At 45.9% G+C, this 14,550-nt stretch overlaps 1 protein-coding gene across 2 annotated transcripts in view; it reads right to left on the bottom strand.

Annotated features, from left to right (window-relative positions):
* Nucleotides 1-14,550, bottom strand: part of LOC141735419 (F-BAR domain only protein 2-like) — a 169,494-nt gene that overhangs the window by 24,782 nt on the left and 130,162 nt on the right. For both annotated transcript variants that reach the window (XM_074568123.1, XM_074568124.1), the window contains exons 17-18: nt 12,478-12,581; nt 6,169-6,298 (exon numbers count right to left, since the gene is read on the bottom strand). In XM_074568123.1, coding sequence (XP_074424224.1) covers nt 6,169-6,298; nt 12,478-12,581 — 234 coding nt within the window. The remainder of the gene's footprint in view (nt 1-6,168; nt 6,299-12,477; nt 12,582-14,550) is intronic.

Here is a 14,550-nt window from a genome sequence, read left to right as displayed (position 1 = left end):
GGAATTAGAGGGTAGGGAAGCCAGGCAGCTGGGATCCCTGTCTAGGGAAGGCGGCATTGACAAGGCAATTGGGAAGAAGACCCAAGCCCTCAGCCTCTGGAGGCAACTCCTGTCAGGCGTGAGGGAGAGGTACCCCTTCAGTGAGGATGTTGTATGTCAACCAAGCAAGTGGACTACCATGGAAAGAGGTATCCAGTACCTGAGAGAATTAGCCGTGCGGGAGATGATTTATTATGACCTGGACAACGCACAGTTACCCACAGACCCTGATGAGGTACAACGTGGTGGAACTTTCCATGTGGCGGAAGTTTGTACGGAGAACAGCATCGTCATATGCCAACTCACTGGCAGTAATGGAATGGAAAGGCAAAGAGGGACCAACGGTGGATGAGGTAGCTGGCCGGCTCCGGCGATATGAAGAAAGTCTCTCTTCCCCCCTTGTCTCAGCTGTGGAGAAACTGTCGCGGAAGGTCCAGCAACTTGAAGGGAATATGTCCTGCTCCCCACCTGCACGGGCCAGCATCTCAGCTATAAGGAGCAGGCATTTCCCCACTCAAGAGAGAGAGTACAGAGGGTACACACCACGAGGCACCCTGTGGTTCTACCTGCGTGACCACGGGGAGGACATGAGGAAGTGGGATGGACAACCTACTTGGATCCTGCGGACACGGGTACAGGAGTTGCAAGGAAGGACAACCACAAAAGGGGATCCCTCCAGGAAAAGTGCCGCCCCGGTTTCCAGTGGGCAGTTCCCCAGACAGAGCAGAAGGCCTGATCTTGCTTCTGGTCCTCTTGAAGGGACTTCCAAGTCATTTATGCAAGAAGTGAGTAACGGATACTCTGACCAGTATTAGAGGGGCCCTGCCTCCAGCCAGGTGGAGGAAAGGGACAACCGGGTTTATTGGACGGTGTGGATTCGATGGCCTGGCACATCAGACCCACAGGAGTATGAGGCTCTAGTGGACACGGGTGCACAGTGCACCCTAATACCATCAAGCTATAGAGGGGCAGAACCCATCTGTATTGCTGGGGTGACAGGGGGATCCCAAGAGTTGACTGTACTGGAGGTGGAAGTGAGCCTAACTGGGAATGAGTGGCAAAAGCATCCCATTGTGACTGGCCCAGAGGCTCCATGCATCCTTGGCATAGATTACCTCAGGAGAGGGTATTTTAAGGACCCAAAAGGGTACCGGTGGGCCTTTGGCATAGCTGCCTTGGAGACGGAGGAAGTTAAACAGTTGTCTACCTTGCCTGGTCTCTCGGAGGACCCTCCTGTTGTGGGGTTGTTGTGGGTCAAAGAACAGCAGGTGCCGATTGCTACCACAACGGTGCATCGGCGGCAATATCGCACTAACCGAGACTCTCTGATTCCCATCCATGAGCTGATTCGTCAACTAGAGGTTCAAGGAGTGATCAGCAAGACTCGCTCACCCTTTAACAGTCCCATATGGCCGGTGCAAAAATCTAATGGAGAGTGGAGGCTAACTGTAGACTAGCGTGGCCTGAATGAAGTCACACCACCGGTGAGCGCTGCTGTGCCGGACATGCTAGAACTGCAGTATGAACTGGAGTCCAAGGCAGCCAAGTGGTATGCCACAATTGATATAGCGAATGCATTCTTCTCATTCCCTTTGGACTACGCTGGAACAGGGTGAAGCTCGAGAACATCTGCAGTACATTGACGACATCATCGTATGGGGCAACACAGCAGAAGAAGTTTTTGAGAAAGGGAGTAAATTAGTCCAAATCCTTCTGAAAGCTGGTTTTGCCATAAAACAAAGTAAGGTCAAGGGACCTGCACAGGAGATCCAGTTTTTAGGAATAAAATGGCAAGATGGACGCCGTCAGATCCCGATGGATGCGATCAACAAAATAGCAGCTATGTCTCCACCAACTAGTAAAAAGGAAACACAAGCTTTCTTAGGCATTGTGGGTTTTTGGAGAATGCATATCCCAGATTACAGTCTAATTGTAAGCCCTGTCTATCAAGTGACCTGGAAGAAGAATGACTTTAAATGGGGCCCTGAGCAACGACAAGCTTTTGAACAAATCAAACAGAAAATAGCTCACGCAGTAGCTCTGGGGATAGTCTGGGCAGTGCAAGATGTTAAAAATGTGCTCTACACCGCAGCCGGGGAGAATGGCCCTGCCTGGAACCTCTGGCAGAAAGCACCAGGGGAGACTCGAGGTCGACCCCTAGGGTTTGGGAGTCGGGGATACAGAGGATCCGAAGCCCGCTACACTCCAACAGAAAAAGAGATATTGGCAGCATATGAAGGGGTTCGAGCTGCTTCGGAAGTGGTTGGCACAGAAGCACAGCTCCTCTTGGCACCTCGACTGCCGGTGCTGGGCTGGATGTTCAAAGAAAGGGTCCCCACCACACATCATGCAACTGATGCTACATGGAGTAAGTGGACTGCGCTGATCACACAGCGAACTCGAATGGGAAACCCCAGTCGCCCAGGAATTCTGGAAGTGATCGTGGACTGGCCAGAAGGCAAGGATTTCGGAATGTCACCAGAGGAGGAGGTGACGCGTGCGGAAGAGGCCCCACCATATAATAAACTGCCAGAAAATGAGAAGAAATATGCCCTGTTCACTGATGAGTCCTGCCGCATTGTGGGAAAGCATCGAAAGTGGAAGGCTGCTGTGTGGAGTCCTACACGACAAGTTGCAGAAGCCAGTGAAGGACAAGGTGAATCGAGCCAGTTTGCAGAGGTGACAGCCATCCAGCTGGCTTTGGACATTGCCGAGCGAGAAAAAGGGCCAGTACTTGATCTCTACACTGATTCATGGAGGGTGGCAAATGCTCTGTGGGGGTGGTTACAGCAGTGGAAGCAGGGCAACTGGCAGCGCAGAGGCAAACCCATCTGGGCTGCTGACCTATGGAAAGATATTGCTGCCTGGATAAAAAATCTGGTTGTGAAAGTACGCCATGTAGATGCCCATGTACTGAAGAATACATGGAGGAACACCAAAGAATACCACGGAGGAACATCAGAACAACCAGCAGGTGGATCGGGCTGCTAGGATTGAAGTGGCTCAGGTGGATCTGGACTGGCAACATAAGGGTGGGCCCATGACACCTCAGGCCAACAAGGAAGAGATGCGACATATAGATGGGCTCGTGACCGAGGGGTGGACTTGACCATGGACACTAGTGCACAGGTCATCCATGAATGTGAGACATGCGCTGCAATCAAGCAAGCCAAGCAGTTAAAGCCTCTTTGGTATGGAGGATGATGGCTGAAATACAAATCTGGGGAGGCCTGGCAGATTGATTATATCACACGGCCACAAACCCGTCAAGGCAAGCGCCATGTGCTCACAATGGTGGAAGCAACCACCGGATGGCTGGAAACATACCCTGTGCCCCATGCCACTGCCTGGAACACTATCCTGGGCCTTGAAAAGCAAGTCCTGTGGCGACATGGTACCCCAGAGAGAATTGAGTCAGACAACGGGACTCATTTCCGAAACAGCCTCATAGACACCTGGGCCAAAGAACATGGCACTGAGTGGGTACATCACATCCCCTGTCACGCACCAGCCTCTGGGAAGACAGAACGATACAATGGACTGTTAAAAACTACACTGAGAGCAATGGGTGGTGGGACTTTAAAACATTGGGATGCACATCTAGCAAAGGCTACCTGGCTAGTTAACCCCAGGGGATCTACCAATCGGGCTGGCCCTGCCCAATCAAAACTTGCACGTACCGTAGAAGGGGATAAAGTCCCCGTAGTGCACATGAAGAATATGTCAGGGAAGACAGTCTGGGTCAGTCCTGCCTCAGGCAAAGGCAGACCCATCCGTGGGATTGCTTTTGCCCAAGGACCTGGGTGCACTTGGTGGGTGATGTGGAAGGATGGGGAGGTCCAATGTGTACCTCATGGGGATCTGATTTTGGGTGAGTATAGCCAAGGAATCATATTGTGTGTCGTTAGGTGCTAAGTAACCCTGCCACTGTATGTCCTCATGACTATAATTGCTATCAGTTGTACTACAGTAAGAATCACCCAAATTAAGGACAGATGGACTTTGATGAAAAATTGAGCAAAGCACAGTGGTGATGGGATCAGAACTGACCTCAGCAGCTGGTGCCCAGCAACTTCCTCAAGATCTACATCTTCAGCCCATGGACTGTGTGCATGAGCCACACCGGGTACACCAGTCACAAGCTCCGAAAATACAGCATGCAACAGGCCAGCACCACCCAGCATCTCACCTGCCCTGAGAGACTGTTCTAACAGATGGAGCCCAAAGCCATGGATTAAATGAACTCGCCAGACACTTTGGAGGGATGGCCCATAAACTAAGGACATTACATCTGCATGAATATATATGTGTGTGTATATATATATGAGACAGGGGAAAGTGGTGGCAATTCATTGGAACCTGTAAGATCTGGGCATGGCAAAAATGGTATGGAATAAGGGGTGGATAATGTCCTGGTTCCGGCAGGGATAGGGTTAATTCTCCCCCAGGCTCCAGCAGAGACACAGGTATTCCATGCCATGTGAGCCATGCCCACTCTGAGCTGGCGGGGGAGGGGGCAGGAAGTCACGCTTGGAAGCAGGCTGGTGTGTCCCAGTCCGGTCCCAGTCTGGTCGGGGAGCGGCAGTTCCGTAATCATGTTTGTATATTCCTCTGTCCATGTTATTGTTGTTGTTTTTCTTGTTCCCTTTGCTGTTCTGTTAAATTGCCTTTGTTTCAACCCACGAATTTTGCCTTTTTCTTCTGATTCTTCCCTGTATTGGGAAAGTTAGAGAGAGCGGCATGTGGTTCTTTGTTGCCGTCTGAGGCCAAACCATGACAAGAGTATATCCTCATGCCCGAAAATCATTCATCTGTCTGCACCATTCTTCCCACCGCTCCAGGACTATTTAATTCATACAGTCAGTGCAGATGGATCTGTCCTTGTTCATTTTTGCTAGGCCAGGTTAATAACTGTGTCAAGCCTTGGTGTCAGAACACACCTCCTTACCTCCTCCCTCATCTCACAATTTTGCTCTGTCACTGTCTCAAATAACACACACACAAAAAATGGGGCTATTGATGTTGCTGCCACCAAGGTCTGGTTCCTTGGCACCAGTGCTGAGACCTGAGGAAGCGAGCCTGTATGGACTCTGGCAACCAAAATATCAGTTATCTTTCTATGATGCTCCTCAGCATTTGGGAAACTGGTGGACACTAAACTAACTGTGCCTGCACTGCAGCAGCTAAGGCTAGGCAGACCTTACTTGCTTTCGTTCTGCACAGGATGGATCAGCTGCATTGCTTTCAACGCAGAACTCCTGCTAGAAGCTGTGCAGGTGCTCTTTTGAGATGCTAAGCCTGTGTGGGGAATCCTTGGCATCAGTAACATTCTTAGATCCATAGAGTGTTAACTCAAGAGCCTGATTTAACTTGGGACTAAAGTGGTAATAGTGTTCAGGAATGGAATTCTGCTACAGAAACAAATTAAAATGTCTTTTAAAAACTCCCACAAATAAACACACATTCCCAAGTCTCCTTGTTATTTGTTATAATCAAATATCATAAATGAAGGACTTTATTTTGAAAACACGAGAAAATCTTCTGAAATTAGTGGTAGCACAGGAAGACTGATTTGCTTTTCAACTTCATCTTTATTGTTTGGTTGATTGTTTTGCTTTTACTAAACACTGTTTAGCTTATATACTTTACTAATTTGAAGAAAAAGATGCATCAGTTGCATTTTTTTTTGAAACTGCAATTACAGGATAACAAACAAAAATATCATAAAAAGAAATAAATTTTGTGAACATTTATATTAATTTAAATTTATTACTATCCCAAAATATTTCTGTACATATACAATAACATCTTCTGAACAAATACATGATAACATTGTGCTTGATGAATGGATATACAAGCACACCAAATACAAATTCATGGAATATTTTAATTTTGAAAAATATTTCACTAAAGAACATGCCATAATTGGATCCATGGTCTAATCTAGTCAAATCCACTGTCCTGTCTCTGTGTCATTTAGAAGCAGGTACTGCAAAAGATGCTTGAAGTACCTAGACTGGACTGACATGTGGAACAACTAACTCCAGGGAATGGTTTTCCTAACAGGTGGAACTTAGTGTCAGAATTATACAATTTCTAAAATTAGTTAAAATGGTTAATTTAACTTACCAACTGTAGGTGTGTTTGCTGCACTGAGGGAAGCAGAAGAGGATATTGAGGGAATGCTCTCTGCATGTGCCAAGGGAGCTGCAGGTTGTGGTCTTGAGGTAGAGGTCAATGGAGGGCTGAATGGCTTAGGCTAAACACAAGAGATCACAAGAGTATTACAGAGACAGAAAGTGGTTTTAAAAATATGAAAAAAGACTGTAAATAGAAGAGTTCTTAATTTCATTCCCCAATCAATTTCATACTGTTTCTCAACATATTTCTTTTAATGCTTTATCTATCCTAGTTTTTAGTGTAAAACAGAGAACCCACATTTTCTATGGGAATCAATTCCATTATTTCATAGCTTATCATTATTAATTTTTTTTGCCTGGGTAGTTAAGTCTAATGTATTTGATTATGTAACAGCCTGTAATTAATTGCGCTGTAACACAGTATCAGAACCTAAGCCTATAGCCCTGTGTACGTGTGCAGCAAATGTGGATTTTCAGAGCTTAAGGAGAGCTACTAACAAACTGGAAGTGAGTCCAGCAGAGGGCAACTAAAATAGTTGAGGACTGGAGGACATGAGAGAGAGGGAGAGGCTGAAGGTAGGGCGGAGGGGCCAATATGCCATCCTGACCCACTTCACAGGGAAGTCTGTGGCCTCCCTGGGGCACAGGTCAGGGATGTATTGGACAAACTTCCTGCCCTAGTAAACTCCTCTGACTATTACCCCCTCTTAGTATTTCAGGTGGGTACTGATGAAGTGGGTAGAAGGAGCCCAAAATCAATTAAAAGAGATTTTAGAGCCTTGGGGCGACGGCTTAAGGGATCAGGAACGCAAGTTGTGTTCTCCTCTACCCCTTCAGTGGCAATCATGAATGAGGAAATTAACAGGAAGAGGCATCAGGTCAACTCGTGGCTCCAGGACTGGTGTTATCAGCAGGGCTTTGGGTTTTTTGATCACAGGCTGCTATATGAGTCACCTGGCCTGCTGGTGGCAGGTGGGATGCACCTGTCCCAGAAGGGGAAAAGAATTTTGGGGCAGGAGTTAGCAAGGCTCATTGACAGGGCTTTAAACTAGATATGAGGGGGGAAGGGGAGATAACTGGGCCTGTCAGGACTAAACCCAAGGGAGGCATGCCAGGGCTTGAAGGATGGTGGACTAGTGAGGACTCTCACTCTGCCATTTCATTGGAGAGAAGGGATAGATGTTTAGAAATCATGGAAGCACCTGGGAGGGGTCTGGTGGGAAATGGGGCCCACACTCACAAAAAGGTGCTGGAGTCACTGGCACATCTGAAGTGCATCTATACCAATGCACGCAGTATGCGCAACAAACAGGGGGAGCTTGAAGCCATGATGCACCAGGAAAACTATGACATAGTGGCTATCACAGAAACGTGGTGGGATGCCTCACACAACTGGAGTGCCACAATCGATGGCTACAAGCTCTTCAGGAGGGACAGACAGGAAAGGAGAGGCGGTGGAGTGGCCCTGTATGTTAGAGAATGCTATGAGAGCTCGGAAATCAAGTATAGTGATGATGGGGTGGAGAGTGTTTGGATTAGGTTAAGGGCCGATAAAGCTGATATTGCTGTGGGAGTCTGCTATAGACCTCCCGACCAAAGCAGTGAGGCAGATGAAGCTTTCTATAAGCAGCTGGGGGGAATCTCGCAGTCACTTGCTGTTGTTCTTGTGGGGGACTTCAACCTCCCGGCTCTCTGCTGGGAATACAACACAGCAGAGAGGGAACAATCCAGGAGGTTCCTGGAATGTGTGGAAGATAACTTCCTCACACAGCTGGTAAGTGAGCCGACCAGGGAAGGTGCCCTCCTGGACCTGCCTCTTGTGAACAGGGAAGAACTTGTGGGGGAAGTAAAGGTTGGTGGCCGTCTAGGGCACAGTGATCGTGAGATGATTGAGTTTTTGATTCCTGGAGAAACAAGGAGAGGGGTTAGTAAAACTGCCACCTTAGACTTCCGGAGGGCAAACTTTGACCTGTTCAGAAGACTGCTTGACAAAATCCCTTGGGAGGCTGCCCTGAAGGATATAGGAGCCCAGGAAGGCTGGACATACTTCAAGAGAGAAGTCTTAAAGGCACAGGAGGAGGCTGTCCCCATGTGCCGAAAAACAAGTAGGCGGGGAAGGAGACCGGCCTGGCTAAATAGGGACCTTTGGCTGGACCTCCAGAACAAAAGGAGAGTCTATGACCTCTGGAAGAGGGGGCAGGTCTCTCATGAAGACTATAAGGATATAGCGAAGCTATGCAGGGAGAAAGTCAGGAGGGCCAAAGCGCAGCTAGAGCTCAACCTGGCTACAGCTGTTAAGGATAACAAAAAATGTTTCTATAAATTCATTAACAACAAAAGGAGGATTAGGGAAAATCTCCCTCCCTTACTGGATGCAGAGGGAAACATAGTCACAAAGGATGAGGAAAAGGCTGAGGTGCTCAACGCCTACTTTGCCTCAGTCTCTAGCAGTGGAACGAGCTGTTCCCTGGGCACCCAGCCGCGTGAGCTAGGAGACAGGGAGGGGAAGCTGAACGAGGTCATCACAATGAAAGAGGAAGTGATCAGTGACCTGCTACATCGCTTGGATGCACACAAGTCTATGGGACCGGATGGGTTACATCCAAGAGTGCTGAAAGAGTTGGCAGACGTGCTAGCCAAGCCACTTTCCATGATCTACCTGAAGTCATGGCTAACTGGGGAGGTCCCAAAGGCCTGGAGGGTAGCAAATGTAGCACCCATCTACAAAAAAAGGCAGAAAGGAGGATCCAGGAAACTATAGGCCTGTCAGTCTGACCTCGGGAGCAGGGAAGGTCATGGAGCAGATCATCTTGAGTGCCATTACAAGCCATATAAGGGACAAGCAGGGAATCAGGCCTAGTCAGCATGGGTTTATGAAAGGCAGGTCCTGCCTGACGAACCTGATCTCCTTCTATGACAAGATGACCCGATTATTGGATGAGGGAAAGGCTGTGGACATTGTCTACCTAGACTTTTGAAAAGCATTTGACACTGTCCCCCATAGAATTCTCATGGAAAAACTGGCGGCTCATGGCCTGGATGAGCATACGATCTGCTGGATCAAGCACTGGCTGGATGGGCGGTCCCAAAGAGTGGTGGTCAATGGAGTTAAATCCAGCTGGCGGCCGGTCACAAGCGGTGTCCCTCAGGGCTCAGTGTTGGGACCATTTCTGTTTAACATCTTTATTGATGACCTTGAGAAGGACATAGAGTGTATCATCAGCAAGTCTGCAGATGACACGAAGCTAAGCGGGAGTGTTGATCTGCATGAGGGTAGGGAGGCTCTACAGAGAGACTTGGATAGATTGGACCGATGGGCCAATGCTAAGGGAATGAGCTTCAACAAGGCCAAGTGCCGGCTCCTGCACTTGGGCCACAACAACCCCATGCATTGCTACAGGCTTGGGGCAGTGTGGCTGGAGAGCTGCCTGGCAGAAAAGGACCTGGGGGTTCTAATTGACAAGCGGCTGAGCATGAGCCAGCAGTGTGCCCAGGTGGCCAAGAGGGCCAATGGCCTCCTGGTTTGTATTAGAAATAGTGTGACCAGCAGGAGGAGGGAGGTGATTGTCCCCCTGTACTCAGCACTGGTGAGGCCACACCTTGAGTATTGTGTCCAGTTCTGGGCACCTCAATACGAGAGAGATCTCGAGGTGCTGGAGCGAGCGCAGAGGAGGGCAACGAAGCTGGTGAAGGGCCTGCAGAATAAATCTTATGAGGAGCGATTGAAGGAGCTGGGACTGTTTAGTTTGAGGAAGAGGAGGCTGAGGGGAGACCTCATCACTCTCTACAACTACTTGAAAGGACATTGTAGAGAGGTTGGTGCTGGTCTCTTCTCACAGGTAATTAGTGATAGAACAAGAGGGAATGGGTTCAAGCTGCAGCAGGGTAGGTTTAGGCTGGACATTAGGAAAAAATTCTTCCCAGAAAGAGTGGTCAGACACTGGAATAGGCTGCCCAGGGAGGTGGTGGAGTCACCATCCCTGAATGTGTTTAAGACTCATTGAGATGTGGTGTTAGGGGATATGGTGTAGGGGAGAACTTTGTAGAGTGGGGTTGATGGTTGGACTTGATGATCCCAAGGGTCTTTTCCAACCTAAGCGATTCTATGATTCTATCATTCTGTGAAGGACCTGGGTTTGTTCATCCTGGAGAAGAGAAGCCTAAGGAGGGATCTAATAGCAGTCTTTCACTAGCTGCAAAGAAGATGGAGTCAGGCTCTATTCAGAGGTGCAAAGGAAATTTTAGCTGAACATAGGGAAAAAAATTCCTTCTTGTAACCTGTGGTTAAGCCCTGGGACATGTTGCCCAAAGAGGTTGTGAGATCTCCCTCCCTGGAGATTTTCAAAACTCAGCACGTCCCTGAGCAAGCTGATGCAATTTTGAAGTTGTCCCTTCTTTGAGCAGGAGGTTGGCCTGGAGGAGATCTTTAAAAGTCCCTTCCACCCTAAATCTTTGGATAGTTTTATGATCCATTTAACTGTTATTAGTTTAAAAGAACTAATTATGATTTCAGGATTAATCTATCTAAAAGGTAATGGAACTACTGAAGCATCTATTTTGGTTGGGTAATTTTTTTTTATTTCGGTTCTGTCACACTTGCCACTGAGTATATGACTTTTATACACACTGAGGGAATTGTAAATGGAGGTGATGTATAATGAAGACTACTCACAGTCTTCCACTTGTATCCAGGTCATAGCCAATTTCTAACTTTGTAACTTTGTGCAGAATCATACTTTATAGCAGAACAGTACTGGCTAAATTCTTCTCTTTAATTCTGATGATATGAAGAACAGATTTCTTGGTCTAAGAACAATTACTACAATTTTATACTGGAATGAGAAAAGAATCTCAAAATGAACCCTATTCTGACCATATAAAATTACAGAAGAGCAAAAGAGTTAAACAATGTGTGCTGGTTTTGGCTGGGACAGAGTTAGTTTTCTTCACAGTCGTTAGTATGGGGCAATGTTTTGGATTTGTGCTGGAAACAGCATTGATAACACAGGGATGTTTTAGCTACTGCTGAGCAGCACTTACACAGAGTCAAGGCCTTTTCTGCTGCTCACCCCACCCCACCAGCGAGCAGGCTGGGGGTGCACAAGAGGTTGGGAGGGGACACAGCCGGGACAGCTGACCCCAACTGACCAAAGGGATATTCCAGACCATATGACGTCATGCTCAGCATATAAAGCTGGGGGAAGAAGGAGGAAGGGGGGACATTTGGAGCGATGGCGTTTGTCTTCCCAAGTCACTGTTATGCGTGATGGAGCCCTGCTTTCCTGGAGATGGCTGAACACCTGCCTGCCGATGGGAAGCAGGGAATGAATGCCTTGTTTTGCTTTGCTTGCCTCCGTGGCTTTTGCTCTACCTATTAAACCGTCTTTATCTCAACCCACGAGTTTTCTCACTTTCACCCTTCTGATTCTCTCCCCCATCCCAATTGGGGGGAGTGAGCGAGTGGCTGCATGGGGCTTAGTTGTTGGCTGGAGTTAAACCACGACAGAATGTTTCAGTTTGGTCAAAGCATAAGACCAGAATTTTTTCCATAACAAGAATATGGTGAAAGTATCTTGCTACTTTGAAAGACAGTAAGAGGATCTTACCATGGTAAAATGTTTCCAAGTCAGCAAGTCAAATGAAACCCAAAGAATCATAATATTCATAGAAGAGATTAAGCATGGCTTGATCTGATGTGCTCTCTGGGTATTTGCATTGTTTGCCACATTCCTTATCTGCAGGTGGATCTGCACTGCAAGCAGTGAGCAGAGATGCAGGCAGCATGCAACCTCTCACTATCCTGATGGGCAGCTGCTGCAATTTGCCATCTCCCTTCTCCATCAACCAGCACCAAGGGCAGGGCAAAGTCACAGCAGGGCTACTTGTGTCAGCACACAACTGATAAAGATCTACTTAATACCACTCATTCCCCAAAGCTTTGGTGATATCCCTAAATCAATGGAGTTTTGTTAATAACTTTGCTAGTATTTCACATTTTGAAAACTTTAATCTCACACATATGCTATCCTTTAATTTTGAAGTTATTGATTTGTTCATTTAAAAGCATTCAGCTGATGCAAAATTTATGTTTTGGACCTTTTTAGTTCAGTTAAGAATTATTTTATTATAGTAACATGTTTATCAAGAACAACTTCCATGCCTATCCAGCAACGATGAAAATCTGAGTATGTGATTCCTTGAACATTGGCTGGAGAGTAATTCCACTGTAACAGTGTAAATGATATATCTGAAATTGAGTTAAAATCAAGAATTAAAAAAATAAAAAATTAATACATACTATTTCATTAATTCCACTAAGTTTCCCTGTAGACAACTTTGGTCTTGAAGCAGGCCTTGGAGGGGGTACAATGGTGCCTACAGAAAGAGGAGTTGTGGGCCTTGCTGAAAGAGAGCAAATTTAAGGAAATCAATATTAGAAAGGTCACACTGAACATAAATATATGCTCACTTGAATAGAATAACTGGAAGTTATGTTTCTATTAAAAGTTCTTATTTTACAAGCTCCATTTTGTAAGATTTACCACTAATCATAACTGTTTTTAAAATAGGGCCATGTGATACCCTGAGAAGTGACTCTAAAAATCGCATCATGGGCTTTCTCATTGCTCTCAAATGATTTTATACTAACTATTCTCAGAGGTTTGTATGTAAAAAGATGGCTTTACCTGAGTTCCTTCTTATGTATAGTCTATATGAATTCAGAATACAGGACAGTCTTTCATGTCTCACCACAAATAGAAAATTCAGTGGAAATTCATATTTGGTCCTGGCTGACAACTGCATAACTCTGTTTACATCAAATTGTGCCCTCTGAAACCCCACTGACCCACTGACTATACACCAGTATAACAGACAAATTACTTTGTTGATTGCAAGAACACAGTAACTCCATGTTATCACTTAGCTGAGCTATCAGAAGTAAAAAGCAGTTAAAAAAATACTGCCCTCATGTCATTCTAAACCTAACAGACACAACTGACAGATGGTGGCAGCAATACAAAGATGGCACTTTTACATAGACACTTTTCCAAATAGAACTGTACTTCAAAATAAATGTTAGATGCTATCCAGTGAGTATGACGGATCTAAAATCATCCTGGTTTGGGGTGGAGCAGAGCCCACTTTGTGTTCAGGGAGAGAGGTTCTTGCTCTTACTCGTTGCTGTGGCAACCAGGGTCAGCTGACCTGGTTGTTTACCCCATGGAGGGGTTGCACCTGTGGGGAGGAGTGGACAGGTCAGGTGACCCAAACTGACCAACAGGGTATTCCAGCTCATCTGCCATGCTCAGGATAAAAGCTGAGGGAGCAAAGGGTTAGGTGCTTCTTCAATGGTTGATGTCTGAAGAGGTTGTTGTCTGTCTTGGATTCCAGTCTGTGCTTCCTGAGTTTAGATCTGGAACCAAGTTCCTGTCTGTTGTTGAGTCCGGTCTGGAAATTCCCCAGTGCCTGCTGGTGGTGTTTTCCTGGGATCTTGGTGTATTTATTGTATCTATTTCATTATTTCCTTTTTACTTTATTATTCATAATTCATTAAGGTAGTTTAGTTTTTTTATAAACTCATAAATCTCTTTATGTCTTCTCTTCCTCTCCTTGGAGTGAGAGGTGGGGGAGAGCATCTGTTGTCTTGTCATTGGCCATCCTGGCCCAAACTGTGACAAAAATTAACTTTGAAATAGACTGAAACCCTAATATATGACTTTGCTGTTGCTGCACCTCCTATCATCTCTCTCAAATTATCCTGAATGGTTCTTTTTCAATTAAATAAGTTAATGTTACTTAAAAATGTAACTTTTAAGTATGGAGTTTTCTCAGGCATTCAGTATAACTCTGCCATCATTGAAGTATGGGAGTTTCATCACTGACTTGGGAAGAAAGAAATTAGGCTAATAATGACCACATCTACCTTAAGAGTTGCAAACTCAAATATCCCAAAATAAATTCACTTCTGAAATATCAGTCACTCCTTTAAAATTCTTGTTGTGCCCCAGGAAGACAGTACATGCTAAACATTGAGCAGTCTGCTGTAGTATTGCAGGTATGTAGTGAGTCATGGCCCCCTTGCCCAAATGCACTTTTCCTTTGCCCTCTTAGTATGTAGCATTACCATGTCATCCATGCTTCAAAATATTGTGTGTTAAAAAGGAACAGTTTTAAATCCAATTTCCTTAACTTTATTTAATCTGAAAACATATATACATTCCTATTTCTAGGAAAGCTCTGCACAGTTAAGAAAAAATAATGCCTTTAAATAATTAGAACTTTTCTTATTTCAAGCTGAGTATTTATTTCACTGTATAACTTTGAAGGAAGTTGGTGCTAACAAGCAGTTTAGTACATTCTAAGTAAAAAT

Source organism: Larus michahellis, chromosome W (assembly GCF_964199755.1).
Source record: "Larus michahellis chromosome W, bLarMic1.1, whole genome shotgun sequence".
Taxonomy (NCBI): domain Eukaryota; kingdom Metazoa; phylum Chordata; class Aves; order Charadriiformes; family Laridae; genus Larus; species Larus michahellis.
Note: the sequence above shows the minus strand (reverse complement) of the source record. Positions and strands in the feature narration are given on the sequence as shown.